Below are 25816 nucleotides of genomic sequence, written 5' to 3'. Positions count from 1 at the left end.
TTATCACAAAGATAATTGATTTAATGTTTGCAGGTATATGAAAGTGGTTATTAAGGGGTTCTTAAAGCAAAACTACCACAAACATATAAAATATTTGCCTTTTTTATTATTATTGTCATTGTGGTACATGAATTTTATCTTGAGCATATTTGAATGCTTACAGGGGCCTTGTCTATGCCCCTGTAAGAACAGACTGTGGCTTTCTGCAAGTTAATGTAGTGAGAAGTAAAAAAGAAAGTCTTTATAAGAAAAGGAAATGAATAGATGTTATTTTGCATAATGGCTGCACTAGGTTAAAAGCTAGACCAGGAAGGAAGTTACCATCACTATGCTGGATGTGAGTGCTTCAGTGACATGTGCTTACTTTTGAGAAAACCAGTAGTCTTCAGATTAGCACTGGGAATAATGACCGTGTTTATTTTGTGTTTACCTGAATTTTTCAAAATCCATGAAGGTGAGTGATCAGCTTTAAAAATAATCTTTCATTTATTCTGAAGTCTGCAATTGAAAAGTTGGCATGTGCTTTCCTAAAAGTAATGATTAAGATGCTGCACACATGTGGAAGGATACAGGCTCTTTTTTGTTAGATTTTTAACAAGCAGAGTTAATTATATGTGGCAATTTGAAACGAGTTTGTAATTAATTTACATACACTGCAAATTTTTTGGTAACTATTTCCATGCAACTGTATTTTTACTGCCTTAATCATGAAGAGAGTAGTTAAAGAGCAGGTGCTCATGTCTTAAAAAAAAAAGGTTTTAGAAGTTTTTATACTTAAATGCTGTAAAACTTTGTATAATTACTGTCTGGTAATGAGACGCTGTCTGTGAAGGAGATATGCAGTAGTAACCTGACAAAAAGTGGAGCAATATAGATGTACTGAGTAAAGTAAATCTTGTAGCATAAATGTCAAATGCTTCTTTGTGATCGTACAGGCTGATACTGGATTTAGGATAAATGCAAATTACGCATATGTGCAAGTTACTCACACAGTGTTTTTTTTAAAAGTCCATGAGTAAATTAATTTTAAAATTGTTTTGTCACATTCATTCCTAAGAAAGCTTTTGAATAAATAAGTATTATAATAAAAAACATCCCTTTGACAAAGAGTGTATTCTCAGGCATCATATCAGAATATCTTTATCAAGCATATAATTTTCTGAAAAAAAAAATAGTATTAAATATCCAGATTGGGTTACTTACTTACCTTTTTTTTTTCATTAATGATAAAGAATGGACAGTTCAGTGATTGGAATATAATGTATAGATTTTTATAATTTATAAATGAACAAACTTGGTAAGCTGTCACGAGTTTTGAATACCATAACATTTATAATTCAATTTAAGCTGTTGGAATAATTAATGTTTTACCTCCATGCAGAAGTAAACAAAGTATTTGTAGCACAGATTATGCAAATAAACAATTACAGAACTATTACCAGAAGGAAACATTAACCATAGTGTCAAACATCAAAGAATAATTACATTTTTCCATGATAATTTTTCTAGATTGCTCTTATTGGCCATGCTTTAGGCTGCAACAGTGTGATCACTTCAATTCTGTCTTAATCACAGCATGCCTAAAAGAAGATTGTGAAATATATATGCAGAACAGAATTATAGCTGGAGCGGCACAGATTTATATTTAGAAAATTAGAATTATTGCTGCATTTGGGATGTTTTAAAAACCAAATTACTATATAACAGACTGTGTAATGATGTCTGAATTACATTAGAAAGTAAATATGTTGAATAATTTATTCAAAATCTCCTAGGATTTTAGGTCTCTGGTTCATCAAAAATCTTCTGTTGAAAACCAGCTTTATTTCAGATTTTGTGACAAACCTAAAATGTACAGAATTTTATGTAAATGGTTCAAATTGCTGGTTACACCATGAAGCTTCAGCAGACAGAGTTGTTGGAAATCTTTGAGATGTGAAATATAATCACTGGGTCTTCCTCTGTGAGTTCCTAAATGAATGGCAGAAAGCTCCTAATTCCTGGATGTCTTATGCCAGGGGAAGTTTCAGCACTTACGTTCATTCTGGAAAGGGAATAAAAATGGAAATTTCTTATTAAACAAAAATTTAGGGGGAAATCAATTTGTAAAAAAAAGCCTTTGAATTTTTTTCTAAAGAATACAGTTCAGCATTACCAGAAATGAAATGTTTCCTTTCTATTTGTAAAGCAACCCACTTGTTTGGTTACGAGTCATTGAATCTTTAAATTACACTGATTTAGAGTAGGAGGTTATCCTTTTGGGGCCTGATGTTTTTAATTCCAGTCCTATCCCTTGGGTCCTGCTACTTGATGGCGTGTACCTCCTTTAATCTATCAGTTGGGTGTTCCCCAGCTTGTACTGTATGTCTTGCATCTCTACAATGTTACGTGGTGACTACAGCCTCTATAAGAAAGTGATAAAAAATGCAGCTACATACACTGCTGCTCTGACTTAGAATACTGCAGATCAAGTGAAAAAGAGTCAAGCCCATGCAAAGTGAAATATTTGTGATTTTCTTAATGGGAAACAAGTTTTTTACAAATTTTGATCTTCCCTGTGAATAATTTCATTTTAATGGATTTGGATTTTAGATGGAAAACCACCCTAATAGAGGGTGATAAATAGAGGTTTTATAGAAGAATTTAATATTCTCAGAACTTCTTAACATTAAGCATATGGTTGCAAGTCTGAATATAAAACAGTTTCCTAGAGCTATTTTGCAGTTTCATCTCAGCAATCCTTTTTTACTATGGAGGCTGCCTGTGTTCAGATTTCACAAAACCCCACATTTCTAGAGTGATGTTTACATTTGGGAGGGGCTTCCCAGTCCTGCAGTAAGGAGCAATGAGTATGGCATGGCTCTCTGTCTGCCATGTAATCCACTGGGAAAGTGTAGTGTTGCCTTCAAGTGTTCAACAATCTATATCCTTCCTTAGAAAGACCACAGTCCTGAGACATGGGAAAAAAAAAAAAGGTTTTTTATGCTAGTTCATCATTTGATTGGCTTTCTCAGTAGAGACCTTTCAAGAGGTTGGTAAGCACCTTCCCTAACTCAACAACATTCACACCTTTTCCACTCAGGTAACATGCCTTTTACACACCTACAACGTGCCTCACAGGCAGCTCTGGAATCGGTTTAGCTGTTTGTGAAGTTCAGAATGGACTTTGCAGTGCTGAACATAGATGTCTGTCACAGTCCAGTCAGCAGATTTCCAAGTCCATGCACAGATTTCTTGGTGAAAAGGATATGTTACGGAATTATGATTAATTGCCATTGAAAGGTGTAGCACTGGTTTTAGACTGGTTGCCTTGATGCCATGGCTTGCCATGAGAGCAGACTAGGTATTCAATTTTTGCTCCTGGCTCATCTCCACAGACAAGTTCTACACAAAATGCCTCTTTCAGGTGGAAGAATATGATCTCAGAAGCCTGCTCCATGACCTGTTGTGTGGGTCAGATTGTAAGCATTTCAAGGAAAATACTTTGTCTTGCCTCAGGGAAAGATCAAGTCCTAAATTTTGTCTGATATTTTTCCTTTTTATATCAAAATTAATTTTTTTCTTACCTGTGTGCTTTACATTTCAATTTTTTATGTTTTATAAGGAGTTTATGACTCTCTAATGTAGTGTTAATAAGGAGAAGATAACTGATTTTGACATTGGAGTTTGGATTTTATTTCTGTATCCTGTCTGGAATCTCTTACTGAACCATTTCTGAGGTTGGCCTGCTGCTCTGTAAGCACAGGTGGCCTGTTGAAGCCATCAGAATGCAGCTGAGCACTGGAGGAACTAAAGGCTGTATTTTGCTCTCTATACATAAGGATTTATTATCATATTGTTCCAGTTGCTCATAATGGGAGTTATATACAAAATTTTCCATTTATAACCATGCAAGGGTACTGCTAGAATTGGAAACATAGCTATAAAACTATAAGTTAGTGCTGCCTCAGCTCTGGGAAATTGTTATTCATAAATATATTTCATCTTGGGGGTCACACAATTTTTTTTTATTCTTGATTTTTTGTATGCTGAAAAAGTAGTTCAAACATAACAGAAGTAAAAATTTGCATGATAAAGCTCTACTGTAATGTGCAAGACAAATCACACTCATTTATAACTATGTGGTTTTTGCTGCTTGCCAGAAGTGCATTAATATACTCTAGCTATAGTACTTTGATACTGAAATTTGACTATGAATACCAAACCCAAAGGTCATAACTAAAATCCATGTTTGTTGGCTGAATATAAGAAAATGTGAAAGGTGTGGCTGGAGGATTCAGCAGCACTTCTGTGTATTTTCAATCTGTGGTTTCAATGTAATTTGGAAAGAAAGCTTTCATTTTGTTTATAGGTACTTCACAACATAATTGCATTGGAGTGTTGCAACTGCACTATTCCAGGTCTGAGTTCCCTCTCCAAGCAAGTTTTCTCTTCTTTTGAAGAACAGTCAAATTGAAGCAGCTTTGAAACAGGAATGTGACTAGATAACATCACAAATTCCAGTTACTATTACAAGAGTTTTAATACAATTCAGCAAATAAAATTCAGCATCTGGGTTGTGGGAAGACTCTGTGCTTGCCTTCTCTTACATATGATGCATTCAACATCCTGTCACAACCCTCAAGGAAAAAAAGTGCCTTTCATCATAAGATGGTTGGAATATCCACTACATGATGCTTCTATGCACAAATCCATGTGTCTTATATGATTGTCTGGCTAATATAGCACTCTTTCTTTTACAGCTAACACTGTAATGGTGTCATGCATGGATACCTGTTCGTCAAGTAACACTGCTTTTCCACTTTGTACTTTTAACAACTCTTACAAAAGATCAGTGCAACAAAGAAGAGAAAACCAGACTATTTTGCTGAAGGTCATTGTGAATAATTTCAATTTCCAAAATATTCCATGTATTTGCCAGTCATCCTGGAGGGCACAACAATCCCACCCTAAACAGAGAGAGTGTGAATCCAAGAGGGATGTGAATGTTGATCATCAAGAATCAGGGTCAATAGCTAAAAAAAGTAAGTAGGATAAGGGAAATACTTAATTTTGAAGTAGGTAATTACAAAATAAAAGACAAGTTTTTATTTGGTATCAGAAAATTATATGATCCTGATTCTCTATGGTCTTCACAAGTCCGTGAACAATGGGGGTTTGAGCTTTGCTTTGCATGTCTAGAAAATGCATATTTTGTGCCAGATTCTCAGTGGCATTCATTCCTGGTTGTCAGTGAAACATGTTGGTAGGAAGTACTTTTTAAAGTACTTAATTTATTTTGAAGGAGTTGTACTTTCTGACAGATTTTTAAGCTGAATTTGCTTTTAAACGTCATTGTGGAACTCTACATGTAGATTGCTGGCATTATGAAGATAGGTTGTGAGCAAGTATCTGAAGAACTAATTCAGTAGGTAATTATTCCAATGGGAATTATGTAAGAAATAATCATTTTTGTGTTTGTAGTCTACATTATCCACAACTGTGTAGTCCTGAATATAAGAAATTCAGTTCTTTTCCAACCACTTTTTTTAAAAATTACAAAACAGCTGTCTTAACAAGTATGAAAAATAAAAACATATACGGACAATCTCTGTTCTCAGTTATATCTGTACAAGTAACACTTTTGACAATATCTCACCTGTTTCTTGTAAACATAGCACAAGTTTCACAGCTTTTGTGGTTTGAAGCAAAGCAAGGGCCTCCTGCAACTGATAGCAGATAGACAATGTGCACACTTCAAATCTCTATCATCATATGGCTTCTGCCTGGGTTCTATCCTTCTTGTAGCCTGATTTTTGCCTGTTGCCTTTGACAACTGGCAATGAGAACAACCACAAAAAGGTGATAGTAAAGCAAAAAAGGAAAAAATGTATAGATAATCAAAGCTCTTCAGATCTGTTCAGAGTAACTTTGCACAGTATAGATTTATCCATCTTTTTCATAGTCAGTGACATAGTAACCTTTATGTTTTTGCAAATGAGACAGAGAATTCGCTGTTCTTTTTGAAAGTTGTCTCTTGGTCTCCCACTTGTATAACAGTTTTGTTTTAATTTTTATTTCCAAAAGCAAGAGGCTCTCTTCAAGTGAAAACAGAAAATGTTACGTATTTTTATAAATATTTTAATTTCACTACGGTTTCCAAGAAAGAAGTGGAGCATAATACAAACTACCTGATGGAAATCTACATCAACAATTCTATAGTCGGAGGACAAAATGCAGCCAACGAACAACTGAATCATTCTTGTCTCTTGGCAATGATGGAAGACCAAAATGACTGTATAAATATTTCACTGCAACTGAAGTCTTATATGGAATGTAAGTTACAAAGGACAGTCAGAATGGAAACCAAACTAGAAACAATATAATCTTGCAAAAAATCTCAAGTAGGTAGTTCTCTGCCAGCAACCATTTGAAAATATTTCACAAGAAGAGAATAAATTTTGAACATCCTTTATTAAAAAACAAGACATAGTAGACAACTGATGATTTTTATACTGATTTAAAGCAGGTTTAGCTGTGCCCTTTTTTCCTAGAAGAAATACAGCAAGGTAAAGATGTGTACATTGTTTTTTACTTAGCAGCAACAGACTCACACATTGCATGTGACAAAATCTGGAAATATATTTTTCTCTTTCCTGATAATGGCATAACCCTGTTGTCTTGGAGGTAAATTTAAAAATCTCTGTTAACTGCAGTTGGAAAAGAACCAGGAGATAGGTTTGACCATTCTAATGTTGTACTCCAACAGCCTCACTACAGTATGCTTAAAAGATAAATCTTCAGCTGAACTAAACTTAGTTTTCCCAGAGGACAACCTTCCGCTTTTTATATATCTCTTTGTGCTGCAAGAGTTTTTTGTCTGATTGCCTGACCATGGTCAGGGCTTCCATTCTGTCTATATGCAACACTTATCATTTGGAAATTGCTGAATTATTGCATTCATTTGGTTTTGCATGGCAAATGTATTTTATGCTGTACCTTTGCTGGAAATAATGTCTTTTAGAGTTGGATTAATGTATGTTAAATAATTCCAGGGAAAATCCTAGAGAAGAAGGGGCAGTTTAAGATTGTTTTCATTTTTTGTTTGGGTTTTTTTTTAATAAGTGTGTCTAGCCATAAGAGAAGCATAATTTTTAACTTGCCCTACTAACTTGAGTCAATACTATGAGCTAGTATAAAACCACCCTTTGCTAATACTGATTTATCTGGATAGTAGTAATCTCATATTAGCAACAAAAATTAACAATACATCCTCTTTTTCTCTTTACTTCAAAACAGGTAAAGAGGTGCTCAGGGCTTTTACTAAGCAAGGCTGATAATTAAGTCATTACAAGCCACTACAAGATGGGGTAGAGTGCTCTGTTTAAAAGGAGCCTAGATTACTGTATAAAATATACTTCTAGTTCTAAATTAGGAGGAATGAGCCATTGGGTTACTGGCATTTGCTTCATGAGTTCTTGATGGAGAAGGGACAAGGGGAGTTGGAGTAAGTCAACATATACTGTTCTAAGTCAGGGAAAGGGAAAAAGTGGTTTGGCTACAGTGTGTAATTTGGGTTTTTATGAGTCATTGTAACATAGCTGTTTTTTAAAACAGTTATTTGACAGTGCTAAGGTATGCATTAACATGCAGCTGCCAAAGAAATTGAAAGGCCATTCAAGCAACCAGGAAGAAATGTTCTCCATATCGTTCATTTGTTGTATATGGTCCTGACTTGTACTAGTTATTGAACTAAATCCCTGTGGCATATGGGTGCATTTCTGCAGCAGCTGTTATCCGAAAGAGCAGCCTACCTCCTGCATCCAGTCCCATGGGATTCTCCCTCACGGCAACTTTAGTTAAAGGATTCCCGAGAGGGTTCCTGTTGGTGGCATTTCCTCACTTTTTTATATGAAAATTTCTATATGTAGAATCTTGCCTTCTCTCATATATGAAGATGGACCAGGAGGTTAAGAATGCCAGTACAGGCCAATGTTGGATAGTGAACCAACCCTTCCATGCTCTATCCAGACAGAGGGGATGAAAAGTTTTCATTCAATTAGTATTTGTATCTATTTCAGCAGTTGGGAGATATATAGATATAGATATAGAAATACAAGCAAAAATTAAGCTAAATTCTAGACATGAAACTTAATATCACAAACAAGAGAAGGATGAAAGAAAAAGGCATAATCTCTCTCTCTCTCTCTCTCTTTTTTTCCCCCCGTTAATTTGTGGAGATAGGCACAATCCAAAAACCTACCAAGATGGAATGTTCTGCTTTTCTCTGCTGCCAGTGATTTGCTGCTTAATTTTCTCTTTTGTATATTTTATGGACAGATCCGATGTGTATGACGAAGATCACTTGGCTCACTATGATTCCAGTAGTTTTTGTATTTACTATTTCAATTGTCATCTACAAAATAATCCAAGAAAATAAACAGAACTGTAAGTAATGAAAAGTTAATCTGCATGAATTTAAATTTCTATGCAAGTAAAAATATATTAATTTATAATAAAAAACCTGCTGATTATTACTGTAGCTCAAATACTGATATTTTGATTGTCAAATGTTAGAAGTCTCTTCCTAGAGACTGACTGAAGTACTCAGATGATTGATAGTATCACCTCTCACCTCTTTGGATGCAAAAATTGTGGACGCAAATCCATGCTTGTTGATGGCAAATTAAATGTGCGGGTTTTGATAGATGGTTGGTGGCTTAGTGACAGGAACTTCTGGTTTCACACTGATTTCAGTAGATTAAACATTTGCTGTTAAACTTTGTGGAAGCTTTTAAGCAGAAAGGCCAATGACCAGTATAAATGAATTGAAATACCATTTCCTTCCTGAAGATGATTTATTTAGGTAACAGTCAGGAAAAAATACAGGACAGATTTGAGGAGATATACACTCATCTGTCTGTCTGAAAAACTGGCTATTCAAATTCTTTGCAGGGCAACCAAGGAGCACCTTCTTAAGGCCAGAGCTGAATTAAGCCCAGACAACATTAAATTTGCTATGAGAGAGCTTGCCATTAGTTCAGAGACTGAAACAATTGTTTCTACAATATTACTTCAGCCAAGACAGACTCTTCTCTTGGGATACAAGCTGAAATCAGATTTACAGTATTTTCTCTAGCAATATACAATGAATAAAACAAGAATAAAATTGTAGGAGTACCCTGACCTTGAGACCTTTGAGCAATCAAGATGAAATCCTCTGCACAAAAAAAGTAAAGAAAATTGACCGCTGGTCCTGGTTTCTCTTCCCACGTCAGTGGTAAGGCGGTACCAGGAGCACATTACCTTTCATCACTGTGAAAAGAATATTACTTAAGGTGTTACCTGAGGGAATAACTCCTAGATGCTTTTCACAGCAGTTTCCAGAGATGTTCTGCTTGCATCAGCCTGAGTGGGCAGAAAGCCTCCAGACGGCTGCTATTCCCAGGCAGGTGACCATTCCCCCTATAGTTCAGAGGTGCTGAAAGGACGCCCTGGTCACAGGGGTAGTAAAATTAAAAACAATAAGCCATTTTCATTCCCCTGACCATCTTTACTGTATGCACAGGTAGTTTTGTAATGAAGGAGCAACAGAAGTCTAGCTTTAATCATAAGTGAACAGAAGGAAGACTAGAGCCCACACACAAAATGTTTCTGTGCTTTTTTTGCATAATGTAAATACTTTATGCATATATTTTTAATGAATAAGCAAAATAGTTGTTTGAGATGTCAAGTTCATACCCTCCCCACCCCAATGAAAGGAACTTCTTACCAGATTATGTTGCTTAAAATACATGGTATTTTACTCATTGTTAGAACCAGTTTCTGAGACCTATTTCATGTATATAAAACCCTACAAAGCGTAAATTAGGACCTTTAAAATTGGGCTATTAAGTGCTCTAATTTAAAGGACTTTTATTTGTAATTTGAAAAGACTTATAAATGTCATGTCTCTGATTTTCTATGCTTTGAGTCATAACATTCTATTTTTAATGTAGAACTGTAAGTAGTGATGATTAATGATTTAGTACCTTTATTCTTAAAGGTGTAACTTTTTTTTATTAAATTCAAATTTTCAGAAACATCATGAACACAAACAGGGAGGAAAAGATGCCCCTTTGAAGCTTTTAATTGCTTACTAGCTTCAAATATACATTTTTTGCTAATTGAGGGAAAGTGGGTTTATGAGTTAAATTTATAATATATAACATTATAACCAACATTATAGATAATATTATATATCATTATGTTACTGATAAAAATACAAGTGCATAAAAAATAAAACTTAAGTTTTATATATATATATAAAGATGCCACCTTTCATTGCAAATCTATATACTAATTTTTTTTCAGTGGTGTTCAAAGAATAGAGCAGAACATAATTATGTTCCTAAAACAGCTGTTATGAATTTTTCCAGCCATAATTCAGTTAGTAGTTTTTCTCTTCATTTCTGAGCACCACTGAAAGCTGTTAAGAAATGTGGAATTACTCATTTCCTCTTGAGACCTTGCAAGATATTCTGCTAGGTAGACTCTGAGACTCTCTGAATCATTAAGCTATTTTTATGAGTGCATAAAATAAAATATCGAAATAAACTTGGTGGAGGTTACAATCAATCTGTGACAAAGGCCCTAAACCAGAAATTAATTGTTTTGCCTTTTCCCTTCCACTCCTGTCTCACAAACACTTCCAGAGCTTCCTTTGACATTAACTGTTACAGTGTATGCTTGGGGCTTCAGCGTTTTAGATCTCCACTGGCTATTCATAAAAAAATTCATGACCTAAATAATTTTAACTTAATGAATTTCCTAGTGTTCTCAAAGGAAAAAGATAAAAATAAATTCTGTTACATAGAAGTGGAGCGAGCCTGTCACCCGAAGCTGGCTGAGCCCTGGACTGCAGTCACTGCTGAACAGGGCTAACCACAACAGCTGTACAACTGTCAGCGATAAATCCACTGAGAGCACAGCGTTTAGAGAGCAGCAGAAGGATGGAAAGACTGGGAGTTTATGAACTGGGTGCAGAGGACCAGTCAGAGATGCCCGGTCCAGCTCTAGCTTTGCCAGTGGTGTGGAGCTTGCTCTCAGACTGTGCTTTCCAAGATGAACACCCCACACTAGCAAGGAATCTGTCGGCTTCCTAGGATGCCAGTACGCTCTATCCTTGCTATTCCACTGTCAGCAGTGAGAGTCCAAACCTGTACTGAAATGTGTACTTTTCTTGATATCCTTCCAAAATTTGTTCAAGGTACACAATCTAGAAAGAGGCGAGTAAAGATTTGAAAGGGACAAACTTGAATGAAATTTCTAGAAAATTTCATTCAGGAAAACACAAAATATCTGGCCCTTGGTTTTTCCTCATCACCTTATTCCAATACCTTCTTGATTTTTTGAACACTTTCCAAGGTGTTCAACAGTTTAATAATAAGGAGTTTACAAGCTTTCCCTCTAATCAGGGCTGATGCTAACACATTTTGTTTAAAGCAGATTATAAACACAGAGTAGCAACATCAGTTTCTACTGTTTTAAGAAGAAAGAGTTCCGGGCATGAAAAAAGAACTGTATCTGCTACTAAAATTCATCCTCTTCCTGGTAAGTAATATAAAAGTAAAACAAAATTTAGCAAATCTTGAGGCATGAGGAGGTCAAGAAAGACCTTTTAAGACTTTCCTGTCAAGACATGCTTCGGGTTTGTTTCAGAGTTACCTTGGTTCTACACAAATTTGATCTGGCTTATGTTAAGGAAACACTTTTTATAATAAAGAAATAAATACTACAACGAAATTATAAGACCTATATCATGTGGGAAAGCTTCTCCCAGTTTTCCCAGTGCGTTGCATTAATGACTTTGAATTTTTTAAATTTTTGCTTATGTTTTGTGCCAGTTTTGAGGTTTGGAAGCTGAATGCTTTGTGTGTGTATGAAAAGTACACACAGATGTTCACATGTGTATGTATGCTTTATGTGTTTGTGACTCTTGATAAAATATGCTACCAAAACAAGGAATGAATGACTGTAGCAGACTCAAAAAATGGCTTTGCTGGCACTTGGTAGCCTATTTCTAGGGTCAAATTCCCACAAAATGCAATTTTTGAGTTTCAGATAGGTAAAAAATTGTGTCTTCGGAGAGTGTACTATTTTTAGCACAGATGAACTAAATGGTATGGCTAAACTCAAAGTTTGCATTCTAGAAAACTGAATTTGGCAACAAATATCTGTGTGAGTGCAAATTACCAGTTGTTGCTGTGAGTGTTACTGACATTGCTCGAAGAGTGAAATGTTTTAATAAATTTCAAGGACTTTGGTTTTGTGAAGGGAGCTATATCTTTAAAAAGATTAACATGAACATATAGAATAGTAGCTCTGAATGACAAACTAACCTCCCTTCTTAACAAGAAAAATACAAAGCCAACAAATGAAAAAAATGGTTTTAAATTGGGCTAGGCTTAAGTACTTTGCTTTTTGTCTTGTTAGTTCTTCGGGAGTAAGAGGAGACTTGATAATTTATGTCTACAACTCAGTATTTCATGGCATTTCAAATTTTCCTAGAAAAGAGTGAATAACTTCTTGTCTGTCTGAACTCTCCTGTGAGTACAATTTATGCTTCTTGCTCTTAAAGCACTGGCCACCTCTGAGATATATTTATAAGCTCGTTATTTTCATTCTGCAGGAAAGAAATTACTTTTCTGACATCTATTGTCTTGAGTAGCTTTGCTAATATCATACCTGTTTTATCACATGTTCAGAATGGCTTCTTTAATGTTATATATCCAAGGCATTTTTGATTATGTGACCTTATGGAAATTCAAATCTGGTTTTACTAGATTGTACTGAAGGGAATATTAATCCCTTATTGGTCTGTCATTCTCACTTTTAAGTGCCTCCCACTACAATTGATCCATGTAACTCAGAAAGATGCTTAGTTGCATTAACTGCTATAATGGGGTTTATTTTAATATAAAATTCCTTGGCTTCACACATCATAATTTCAGTCAATCCAATCAATTTCACAGCTTATACCAATATAATTTAAAGTGGAATCAAATCAATATGAAGAGTTTATTCTTTCCACAGTTTCTAAGCTTAGGATTTGCTACCATGATAATAGATTATAAATAGCCACAGATGATTTTGTTGACAGCTCTTGACAATATTGTCATTATAATTAGAGAATAGGTTGCAATCTTGAAAAAAAAAACAACATTGAGATCCACTGAAGAAAATACAATCACCCTGGAAACACAGTAATGAGTACTTAAGAGGATGTGACAGTAGATCATATAGATGAAAAGATGTATAGGTACTGCTAAAAGGTTATTTGAAGTTAAGAAATTATAAGGGAACAAAAAGAGGGAAGCCTATACTTTGAGAATGGGAGTGAATTCTTAGGAAGCACAGTAAATTACTGTCTTTATGTCACTGTGGTCCTACAAAAAGGTAATTTACAGCATGGATATTAGTTTTGTGGAACTGTTAGTGGCTTTGTATCCGTGAATCATTGTCATTAAGTCCAGTGACCAGAGGAAAGAGGGGAAAATGTATAGTCCATTTTCTAGGGAAGGATTAAATTTACAACCTTTCAAATTCACAGTACTGCAAAGGATGAAGCCCATGTAGTGAGGAGAGGGGAGCTTTAAAGCATTCTGGTCATAAATGTTGACTAAACATTGTCTGGGGTGTTAAGCTAAAAAAGAATGCACTAGACCGTTGAACAAAGCACATTTTCTAGACTTAGGAGCTGGTCCTGCCATCGCATTTATGTGTAATACCTTCCCTTAAATGGTATGAACTGGCAAAAAAGAGTTGCCCTTAAATGCATCCACAAGACAAAGGAAAGAAGCGAGGGTACTTTTTTTTAGTGCAAGAAGTAAGTACTCTTTAAGTGGGTGAGCTGTATTTCCAGACACAGAGCATTTTCATCAAAGAGAACTTGATAGTAATAACACATGGGAAACAACCCTTTGAAGCCACTTCCTTGCTCTGGGTTTACTAGAGAGAATCTTAGTGACATTCCCACATAAGAGAATTTTATTGCGAGAATTTCTTTGAAGGGCTTTCTTAAATTGAAGAAGCAGTAGAAGAGGTTTTAGAACAGCTTAATAAACTAATAATGGCAATTAGAAGGACGAGAATGTATTCCCCATAGAGTTTTAAAAGAGCTCATATAGAAACTGCTGAATTGTCATTTGCAGCTTACTGCTTAAGCCAGTCTCCAATGCAGATAAAGGGAAGAAAGTTATACTTACCCTGCTGTTATTCCTCTTCCTTAGCCCATTTCCCATTTTCCCTAAACCACTTTGGTACTTCTTCCATTACTAGTAACTAACTAAGTGTAGTTATCATCATGTAGCTGTATCATAAAAAAAAGATAATCCTGGGCACATGGCACAAAATTACTTGTCGGAAGCAGACCAGTGTGTATGCTATATTATTATTATTATTAAAAAAAAAAAAAAAAAAAAAAAAAAAAGTTGTAGAGGAATGAGATTGCATAAATCAGGGCATTTAATAGCTAATCTGAATCTGCTTAGTAGGGTCTGGAAGATTCCCTAATATAATTAGATGGGTTATACTTAAGTGGGAATTTATATTACTAGAATCTTGTCAATATAAATTTTCATTTAGACTTTATTTTCCTAGAGAAAGAATGACATTCCTTGTTTATTTTTATTCTATTTTGAATGTGGCATAAGATGTGTGAAATTTGTTTAATCTTGGCTAACTTAAACATCACCTATTTGGTGGTCCCTCTCAGTTTCTGACATAACTGAATAATTATCTTTCCCTCTGCAACTTACATTAATAATGCTGGCAAAAGCAAAACTTCTCATAGTATTCAATATTTAACACAGACTTAAATGTTTCTGAAATGCAATATATCCAAGAAAATTGTGAAGCCTTATTACCACTTTGGAGCTTTTAAAACTTTTTTTTCAGATAGAAAGTATAAAATCTATAGGATGCAGGTAGTTTTAGGGAACTTTTTATAGCCCCTGTATGCTTTCCATGGAGCACTGATGCACAAAGGACCTTTTCTCTACTCAGTTGGCATGCATGTAGAACACTTTTACACACAGGTACTGAAAGGGTCATTAGCCTATATTCCCATTCTCTCCAGATTCATCCTAAGGGCAAAACAATATTCATTGTTATTTTTTTTTAAACAAAACAAAATTTTGTTTTGACTTTACTTTTCATATTCAGCTGCTTAAGTGCCAAGATCCAAACCCTACTTTTTAATTGCATTTGTGAAGAGAGAAGCCCAAATAATGTAGTCAGTGGAGAATAAACATAGCTAGATATAAGTGACACAGTTTATCCTCTTGTTGTCAACTCAGTAGAAACCCATTTGTAGGTTTACAGAAGTAATGGATAGTCAGGGATGGACCTGGAGTCAAAATATTATTTGTGTTCTACAGCAGTTCTTTGAAAAATGCACTGGATAAACAACTCTGTGTGCATTTGCCTGACAGTGCTATCTCTGCATTTCCTTATCTGTATTCCACTGAGATACTGTATCAGGATCTGTGTGCTAAAGGCATCACCTCACGCCTTCCTGCTTCTGAGGGGTATGCTGTCATCTTTGTTGACAACTGGGTGATACCCAGGAGCTCTCCCTGTGTGTATAACATGTGAGCTGAGGCCACACCACGTGTGCCCGTGGCAATCTGTGCTGCCCTTATGGGAAAATGAGTCAGGAATTTTGTCTAAATTTCCATTGTTTCTGCTTAACTGGCCAAATGTAGGGGTTTGTATTTTGGGGGACTCTTAACCTCAAATTTGCATGCTTTAGGATTTTCACTACAAGTTATTCACAAATTTATTTCACACAAATTAATTTGCCTACCTTCAAGCTGCTTCCCAGGGAGACTTAAAATCAGCACATTGTAGTCCTTCTAGTATTAAGAGGAAGTTAAATACAAAACATGGTTAGTACTTTCAGTACTGTCCATCTCTGTCTTGTGTTCAAATAGGTCTCAATTATTTTCAAACTTGCATATGCAAGTCCAACACTCTGCAGATATATTTGCTGTTAATAATATGGATAAAAATTCTTTTAACTTTCAATAGTGAAAACCAGCAAACAAGAGATTCCACTTCCTGCACAGACCACAAAGATATTGCCTACAATTCCTGAACAAGAGCATTGTCATGTGGATCAGCTGTAGAAGGTAAGTAAACATCTTACAACCCTATTCTGATTTGATTATTCTGGTTTGCCTCATATATTTAGAATTAATAGAGTGGATATCTGCACTAAATAAATTATTACTTCTAGCCAAGTATATGAGATGAAAAACTGGATAATGTTTTTTGTGAGAGCTAGGTGGCATGAAAAGAGATTCAGTTTTACTTCTGCTACCAAAAGTGATCTATAGTCATATGTGTTAGCCTTTAAACTCAGTGTGTCTTTGTAAAATATTGTGTCCTAGACTTCAGCATTGTGCTGACATTTGTTTCTGACAAGGGCAGAGGAAAAAAGCAATTTGCAAATGATCTCTGAAGAAAATTCCGTATTTGAAATAAATAGCTTCTTTATGAAATTCCTCAAGCAAGAGAAATTGATCACTCTGTTTTTCTTACACCAGTCAGAAGGAATGACAAGAAGCTGGTTTCTGTTCTGAACTAAAACTAATCTCCCAGTCCTAACTTTCTGCAGCCACTGTGCTGCAGTAATTGTTCCAGGAACTCCAGATGTAAGGAACCTGTGCTGCAGTAATTCTTTCAGGAATTACAGATATAAGGAAACAAATCTTCATAAAAATGTGCAGTAAGAGATATCTCTTCCTGAAAATACTTGTAATGTATAGAAAAAGAACAGCTGCTACTTGAATAAGTAATACAGACTTACATTTCAAGTGCCTAGACCAGTCGATTGCTACTTGCATACACAATATTATTGTGCATGGTGAAATTTTTTTGGTTAAAAGCTTAAGTAGGTCATTCTTTTATATTTCTATTTAAATTGGATGGAGTTTTATTGGAAACTATATCATGCTATCTTTTTATTGTGTTAAAAAAAGTTATGTACTGAAGAGCAGTTTGATTTTTGTGCTTCATGTGGACCCATGAAGATTAAATTGTACTTTGAGACCAGAGCTAAAGAAAAAACTTCAAACAGCTTTGCTGACAGAGGATGAGGTAATTCCATAGTAAATTAATAACTAAGCTAGGTAATTTTTTAGTGTTTGAATGAGGCTAGCTGGGTTATAGGATAGTATATTATACTTATTAAAAATACTGTTTAAGTGGTTGTCATCCATAGATCTTGTGAAGACTTACAAAGGTGAGTTGTTGTTATTATTACTATTTTAAAATGAGGCTATCAGGAGACACAAAGAGATAACATGACTTGGGAACTCTGTGACATAACTGAGAGCAGTTCTCAGATCACCTGAATTCAGCCGTTTGCCATTTGTACTCAGTTTCTGACTGAGCAGGTGATTTCCAGTTAGCCTTTCTAGGGCAGCTTCTTCCTTTTCTGCAGAGATTCCTCCCAGACATTTCAGTACTGCACCATTTGTTTTTCTGATATCTATCAACTGTCTCTCAGACAAATCTGTATCTCCCCATATCCATGTCTGCCAGGTACGTGCCCAACTTAATTGGTTTTTTTACTCTTGGGTTAAAAATTTCAAAGGTTGAAATGCTGCCAAACAGATGCTCACCTGTATACAGTGCCTTCACTTATACAGTATTACAGCTGATTGTTACCATACTTTGTTAATTCTTTTAATTCTTCCAGGATGTTGCATTCACCTAAAACTCATCTTTTAGAAGTAGGGGGAAAAAATCATGGCTCATTCCCATACAAATCTACCTTTTGTGTTGCTAGAGGTGGGAGTAACTATTGGGGTTGACCTTTTGCTTTTTTTACCTTAACCGTTAGGAAATAAAGGACAGAAAGAAGAGATGGAACAGCTTTTCAGATTTTTGGTCGCTCTGTGAGACAATATGTGAGATCCAGGACACTTTGGGATCAGTTATTCCCTTTCCTTAATCTCTGTGTGAATGACTGAAAGAAAAAGATCAGATATCTTGAGAAAGCCCACAAGTGCTGTACAGAAGCAGACTTGCTTTTCCAGATAGTCTTCCTGTCAGAGGAACAGCTGGCAGTGAGGTGAAATCCAGATGTGATATGTGGGAATAGTGCTGAATACATTGTAAATTGTAATGTTACATGACATTGTGTGGAAATATTATTAAATGATGTGCTTACAGAAACTTAGATCTAGATTTTGCCTTTAATCATGTTTTGTTTTGAATACATTTCTTAAAGGAATAATGTCTCAGAGCTAAATACTCTGTAAAAAATAATAATAAAAAGCATTTTCTGCTTTAGTTTTGCTTTACTTCCTGCAAAATCCCCCCTTCTTATCTGATAAGGTCAGATGAAGGTCATTACCGCTTGTGTCTGTGGGTGCCTCAGTTCCAGGAAAGCTTGCTAGTGACGAGTGCTCGTGGTAACTGAGGCGGGGGAAGGCGGGGGGAAGGAAATGGTGATTTGTTTTTCGCATGACTGCTGGGTTTGTCTCTGTGAAGTCTTTAGAATGCTGCTAAAGACCCGCTCACTCAACAGGGAGAAGCTGTGTTACAAGTACTGCACATGAAAGCTAAGTACTGAGCAGGAAAAAATGCAAAAATAATCAAATTCCCTGAATTGCCAAAGACAGTTCTAGACTACATCAGCTTGATAAAGTGTGGGTTTTTCTCTGAAGGAGGAGGTGGGGTGGAGAAGAGAAATATGTACCAGGGAGCGTCTCAATCAAACTCCTCATTTTTGTATCACTGACAGCTGGTCCCCTGAAGCGTGTGCATTTCAGGCCCCTGATACAAGAGCCTCAAATAAGGAAGGGTTCTAGGCAGAGCTAGAATAGAATAGAACTGGGGATACTGCTCTTCCCTGCCTCAAACCTGGCTTCTGTCTGGTTGGTAAGAGTTACCTCAATGCCTGCCCTGAATCAGACAGGCAAGATGAGTTATACTTTTCTTCATCTTCAGCCAGCTGGAGCTGCACTCCGAGAAATCATTAACCACAGCACAGAGTGTTTGATTTCTCTGTCAGGAGACTACCTACGCAGCAGCTGTGGTAGGTGTAACAGCAGTTGTGAGGGGGAGGAAATGTAAAAGCAAGGATCACTCTGATCACGATCATTATAGCTAATGAGCTGGAGAACCTGCTGATGGCCTCAGCAGTGGCCCTTAACACAACACATTGAAAGATGCAAGGCTGAAAACATTGTTTTTAGCCACGAGAATGGTCAGGAGAGACCTATTTGCCTATTCTTTGCTTGTTGCTCCAGTCTGCAATAGTAAAGTATTGCTCTTACTAATAGATTGAGAGAGATATCAATGATCAATCAATTACACATTGCAATTTTCTGCTTTTTATGTCAAGAAAAAGACATTTCTTTCTATAAATATATTTTTAAAGTCTTTAGATTTAAGACAATACTATTGATTATAAAATGTAAATATATTGATAAACATATGACTGTACATGTGTTGCCATGTTTACCAATATACTTAGATCCAATTGTGTGGTGTATCTATATATCTATCTGTGCGTGCACACAGAAATGCACCTAAATGCTTTGTTATTCACTATTGATTTATTAGCTATTTTAGCTAATAAAAAATGTACCAGCTTCTGCACTTGTGTCTTTGCCAAAGGTGAATGTTTTCAGCATAGATCACTTAACGTATATTTTCACAGTAACTATTACAACTACACTTGAATACCAAAAGTAAGAATCCTCTGTTTCTGCCATCTTTCATTAAACTACCATATTAGCAACTGTCCTGGGGAAAAAAGGAATGAATGTCCTTCAAGTGCTGAAACACACTTTACATATGTCGTGGTTTAGGAATGGTATTTTCCAAACCACGCTGCAGCTCGCTTGCCCTCCCCTCCAACTGGAAGCACAAAAGGCAAAGATCATGGCTTGAGATACGAGCAATTTAGTGGAAATAGCGATAAGAAAATAACAAAAGGTATAGGCAAGGAAACAATTTACATGGAAAGCCTGGGACAATACTAACTGGCTCTTCCCCACCACATTTTCTCCCCACTGGAAGGAAGACCCTTCTCCTTGGAAGCAAGAGTCCCTTAGCCCTGCTCCTGGCGATGACCTGAGGTTGTATAGAATAATCTCCTAGCCATGCCCACACAGCTCCAGGCTCATCCCCTAACAGCTCCTGCAAAATATTAACTCTGTCCTGGCCAGAACCAGGACAACATATGATAGCTGTCAATGTATTTCCATAGTGCTGTCAGAAGGTTGTGACATTAATTACCCTTATTTTATTTAGACTGGAAGCATGAACATTTTATTTAGGGTATATATTTGCATTCAGGGCAAATATTTGCATTCAGAGGCAATGCTGTTTGGGTAAGAGCATGTTAGAATAAGGCTCTGGAGACACAACTTTTCTGTCTCTCCTAATGACACCTCCTTACTAATTTGCATGGTGGTAAGAAAGAACTGTTTATCCTCAGCTAACACAGAAATTGCATAGTGCTTTAAACAAAACTTGCATTTGCCGGTACTTTTAACTTGAAGAACACTACTTGCATAAACTATTACTTTCAGCTGCTGTAAAATGCTGTGTGGTGTATATCTGCTTTGAGAAACCATGAAGAGTAACGCTTCTGAAAGTGCTTGATTTGATGGCCATTCCCTAAACAGTGGGGGCAAAGAATAACTGAAGTGAGAAATTAAAGTGGGCAAGTGTCTTGGTTTGGAAAGACAGGTGTCTGCTAAGGAAGGCAGTAGCCTCCCTTGGAATGTAGAGTGTAAACCCCCTCCCTCCAAATTATTATAATTTTGAAATTAAGGCGTTCTTAGGCATTAATAGGTTTCATGAATTACTAGGGACAGAACAGTGTTCTATTTGGGGAAATTAGAGACAGAGACCTGACAGTTCTTGGATGAACTGCTGCCATTTTATGAGAAAAGAAAAGAAGAGAAGAGAAGAGAAAAGAAAAGAAAAGAAAAGAAAAGAAAAGAAAAGAAAAGAAAAGAAAAGAAAAGAAAAGAAAAGAAAAGAAAAGAAAAGAAAAGAAAAGAAAAGAAAAGAGAGAAAAGAAACCTCAGTGTCTTAAAGCCAACTGCTGTGGACTTTTTTTTTTCCTTGAAAGTGCCCAGTGTTATGCTCTGAGCTGATGCTAGATGAAATTCACACAAACTGGTCACTATTACCCAAACATTTTATTTACTGCATGAATCAATGCCCCAAGGACAAGATAAAATAATCTTGGTATCTTGCATTCCATTAATTCTTTTAATAAAACTGGTAGACATGTCAAAGGCTGCATAAAAGCTAATGAAAGTTCCACATCAGCAACTGCCAATGATTTTTAGTATACTGCCTTTGGCCATCTGTCTTTGTAAAGAGCTTTGAGATCCTCGAACACATAAGGAGCTTCACTTCTTCTTTCTGAGTGACAGTGTAGCTGTACAGTTAAAGATGACAAGTTGGTATCCAGTGAATATAGAATTTAAGGCATGATCTTATCTTCAGGTGAAATGGATTATAAAAGTGGAATATGAGGTAGATGACAGGTAACTGGCAGGGACAACACATGGTGTATGGCTAAAAAGATGAAAACCTATGTCAAAGCAATTGTAAAATAGAAGAATTTGATGCATCTCTTTCCTCTCTTACAGTCTGAGAAGCATGTAGGCATGAAACCCCCTATGGGTGCAAGGGTTGGCACAAGAGTTCAACAAATATATGAGAGGCTGACTCTTATCCAGCAACATTCAGATCATCACCACCATCCTTTTTTTCCAATGAAACACTCCCATAGGTAATTAGAACTTTGATTGTGCATATCCCAGTCTACTGCCAGGCAATTTTAGTGCAGGTATACCTAGGGTATTACCTGGGCTTTGGCTCACGCCGCTGCTGCCTTCCTGAAGAGGTCTTTAAATGCCGTCATTGCTGAACTTAGTAGCACAAACAGAAAGTGCAACTAAAAATATTCTTTGCCTGTTTTCCTTATGTGATCATGCCTTTACAAAAATGTTTTCATATTTAAAAGAACCTCTCTCTCATCTGTCTTCAAGCAAGGCACCCACACAAACAACAGAAGATAGAAATTACGCAGAGAAAACAGAGAAACTCATAAGACATTCTAGCAAAGGCATGTTATGAGTGAGCTCAGGAGTGAGAGGAAGATTACAGTTAAGCTGCTTTCATGCAAGTATTTGTGAAGAACAGTAGGTGTGATTTTAAATTGCTGGAATCCTTCCAATTATCCTTTTGACAGTTTTTCTGAAAAGCATAATTTCAGTGCTCTGAAGTGATAGTACTGTCATTAAAGTTATCATAAAATTTGGAGTGAAGGTGCTGAAGGGAGAAGTTCCTACTAGTACTGACCTACTGGCTTTGTGGGTTGGCCATTTTTGTAAGATTTCATTTTTTACACCATAATTCCTGTTGATAATATGATTCTATGATTTATGCCCTCATGCAGCTTTAAATTGTTTTCAGAACTGTATGCACTCAATTATGTATTTGTCTTTAAAATGTCATGAAAGGTAATTCCTTCTGTTTCTGCTTCCATAAGAGATTCCAGTCTTAATCATACATTAAAATGACAACTCCTCTCAGCACAGAAGAACTCACAGAATCAGATTGCTGAGCACATTCCACAGTACTTGGCACAATTACTGGGTCCTGCACTAAATGCATGCCAGGATGTATTTCTCTCCAAAAGAGACACTAAGAGTTTCCAAGGGAAGCACTCCTGCTTGCTGGCAGAACTGGACTATAAGGGGCACTGTGCAGGCTGTTTAAACCCACCGCTCCATTAGCTGGCATCAATTTTTGATGCAGTGTATCCTGCCTACACTTGTAATTTTCTAGCTCACTTAGGCAGCTGCTGCCTCCACTACGATTTCACAGCCAGGGAACACTTCTGAACCCAGCTCCTATCATGTAAAAGAAAATATAGACAGATGTTGTAATCCGGCCTGCAGCTATGGGAGCTACCAGAATGGGTGACAAGCTATATTTGCTTTTTCACTCAGTGTGCAAGTTAGAAGTACAGAAATCCTCTACTTCCACTCCACCTCCCTCTTCCCCTCCCTCAGCATTGTACAGTTCCCTAAAAAGTAAGATAAGCTGGATTGGAACCTGGAAGCTCTGGGAGGTGCAATCCAAATTTGAAAGTGTCATTGACAGTTAGTGAGAAGCATTTCACTTGTGAATATGGAAAAAGCTGCTTTCATTTCATTATTTCCAAATCTGTCCTGCCATATAGCAGTATAGAACGGGAAGTGCAGTTGGGCACAGAAGAGCACTTCAGCTAGGTGGATGTGGTGAACATTTCTGGCTCTGCCCACCCTTCCATTGCCAGCTTCCCTGGAAGTGGGTAAGGCCTGATGTGCCTTGCTCAAGTTCCTGTTATCACACTCTCATGGGCAGGTACCTGAGCCACTACTCAGCTGTCAGGTATTAGCCTCAGTCTTTTGCTCCAATCTGATGTGCATCATCTATTTCCTCTGCCTTTTAGTTACCATGTTGTTTTCTTTTGTAATAAAGAGGAGAATTCATTACTGTGAAAGTCAAAATTGTGACATTTGAGATAAATTAGAGAAGACTTAATTAACCTCCTTGCTCTTTTCTGATACTATTTTCTTTAATTTCAGGTATCACCCTATGAAATCCCAGCACTTCTGGATGAAAGAAGACACATCATACACCACAGAAGAAAGCTTCCCCATTTCCAGCTTGGGGAGCTGTGTTATCCATCTTTTCATGGGAATGCCAATTATGCATTTTAGTTGACAAGCCCCATTTTTTCCATCATAATTACTTGATATTATGAAAACATGAATGATGGACAAACATGTTTTGCTGCATAAACAACTTGGATGGCAGAGTATAGATTTCACATCTATTTCCTGTTCGTTCAGGATTCATACTTAGTTATATGGTTGCGAGATAATCCTTGTGATAACTACATTTTTATCAGAAATTTATTTTATATATTCCATAGGATAAGAAGTCTGTATAAACCTAGGAATTATCCTCTACTTTCATGTAATGAGCACAATTTTCAACCTACTTAATGCTCTAGATGACTAAAAGATACAGTTTCTGGCCGTTGAGAAGAGTGGCCCAAGTATTACAAAAGAAAAGAATTCTGCAGCAAGCATTTTAGTTTCTGCAGTGAACCAGGAAGACCATTATAATTTGTGCAATATCTTAGTGGATAAAGAAAAAAATGTGGAAAAATACTAATTTGGCTTCAAATCACAAAATAGTTATGACAGGTTTTTAATAACTCATTAAGTCATTAAATGGGTTTGTACTTGTTGAAAAATTGCATTTCCATCTTTTGTTCTGGCTTGGGTCATTAGCATTCTGACTTATTATCTCTTGGAATTTTTCCTTACTTTCCATTTGCTATTGCTCCTCTGAGTGCAGTAGAGCTGTTTGGGCTGAGCAGGGTCCCAAACTCCTTTGGTGCTAACACATGATTTGTGGGTACAGCTTAGCCATCAATTACTAGGCAGAGACAGAAATTGCCAAGACTTCCGGCTCCCTTGTGCTAAATCCATCAGGACGAACAGATTGTAAACTGCCCACTGCAAACACGATAGGCAGCAATTTAGCATCCAGTTAATACTTCATTACCTCCATTCCTTACATTTATATAGCCTTTCCCTCCTGAAGCTTTCTGAAATTGTATTTTCCAGTCTACACTGAACACTTCAAATTTAATAGAAACAGTCGTGAACATTAGCTTCTGAATGATTTGAGGGCATATGGAATTTTCTATATTTCTTTGGATAAGTCAAGCATTTGTTTATATTGTTTTTTATTTTAACACCTTATTTAAAAAATAAGAGAAAAATACTTTCTTGATTTGGGGGCTTTTTATTTTTTGTCTGTGGTAACAACTAAGCTTCTCAGAAACAGAATTTTTCAGAAGCAGAGTTTTTAATACAGCCTATAAAGTAAACGTCTCACAATTTGCTTCTTGGTTGGTTTTTCTTATTATTATAGAGAGCAACTTACAGAGTAAGAGACATATTTGTCTCAATTCACTACAGAGTTGCTAGAGGCCATTTTGGTCGATGTTTAAATGCTTCAAGCGATTCAAGATATTTATCACTTTTCCCCTTCAGTAATCCAGAGATCTTGACAGGAGCAGCCTTGCTTCTTGTGACCCCAACTTAATTTTCTTTCTCCTATGATTTGCTATTTCATTACCCACAGTTCTCCCATGGCTCTCCAAGTGTTTGGTTTTACCACCCTGGAAGGTTCCATCTTCCGAGTTACCTTTAAGACAAAATAATCCCAAAAGGCTCTTACAGGTTTTTCTTGTCTGCTGAGTAAAGCTTACCTTGTCTTCTAACTATGATCCAAACTACAGGAAATAATGGAAGAATGGGGGGACCTTGGTAAGGATGGTAACAAAAAATGTGATCCTGAAGTAATTCTGGTTGAAAAGGATTTCAAGTAGTTGCTGGTCCAACCTCCTTACACTGATGGAGGGACTGAAAACAACTGGTTTAATGTCTTGCCATTTTCTCCTGAGGTTTGGTTTCTCTCCTCCCAGATCCTTGTAACTCCTTGTCTTCATCTCTGGCTTTATCAGAACTGAACATGTGAGGAGAGAAAGGATGTCCTGGTGCAGCCTCTCAAGCACAAAATGATAGGCAGGAGGGAAGAGCCTCAGAAAGCAGAAAGGGGAAGGAGACATGAATGTGGAAGATGAATGTGGAAGATGAGTGTGGGTGAACAAAACTGGTGGGGAAGGTGGAACTGATGGAGCAGAGAATGTGCAAAATGGGCAGGGCGCTGAACTGGCAAAGGG

The 25816-nt window shown here is 36.5% G+C and overlaps 1 protein-coding gene across 8 annotated transcripts; it reads left to right on the top strand.

The window, feature by feature from the left end:
• The first annotated feature begins 339 nt into the window (after positions 1 to 339).
• TMEM156 (transmembrane protein 156) lies at positions 340 to 24920 on the top strand. 8 transcript variants are annotated; one of them, XR_014590124.1, is made up of 7 exons: positions 340 to 454; positions 4743 to 5024; positions 6067 to 6315; positions 8320 to 8427; positions 11467 to 11571; positions 12454 to 12566; positions 16051 to 16154. XR_014590124.1 is itself a non-coding variant. In XM_083861646.1 (7 exons), exons 1-6 carry the CDS (start codon positions 355 to 357, stop codon positions 16146 to 16148), a joined length of 942 nt encoding a protein of 313 aa, XP_083717772.1. In that variant the 5' UTR covers positions 340 to 354; the 3' UTR covers positions 16149 to 16151; positions 23640 to 23720. The 8 variants fall into 8 exon arrangements, 1 of the variants encoding a protein (XP_083717772.1); XM_083861646.1 differs by lacking the exon at positions 12454 to 12566 and adding an exon at positions 23640 to 23720 and having other exon boundaries at positions 16051 to 16151; XR_014590119.1 differs by lacking the exons at positions 340 to 454; positions 4743 to 5024; positions 6067 to 6315; ... (2 more) ...; positions 12454 to 12566; positions 16051 to 16154 and adding exons at positions 17177 to 17266; positions 17468 to 17568; positions 20574 to 20707; positions 23640 to 24902.
• The last annotated feature ends 896 nt before the right edge of the window (positions 24921 to 25816 follow it).

The sequence above is a fragment of the Zosterops lateralis genome (assembly GCF_965231275.1).
Source record: "Zosterops lateralis genome assembly, chromosome: 5".
In the NCBI taxonomy this organism is placed as follows: Eukaryota; Metazoa; Chordata; class Aves; order Passeriformes; family Zosteropidae; genus Zosterops; species Zosterops lateralis.
This window is presented reverse-complemented; position numbering and strand designations above follow the sequence as displayed.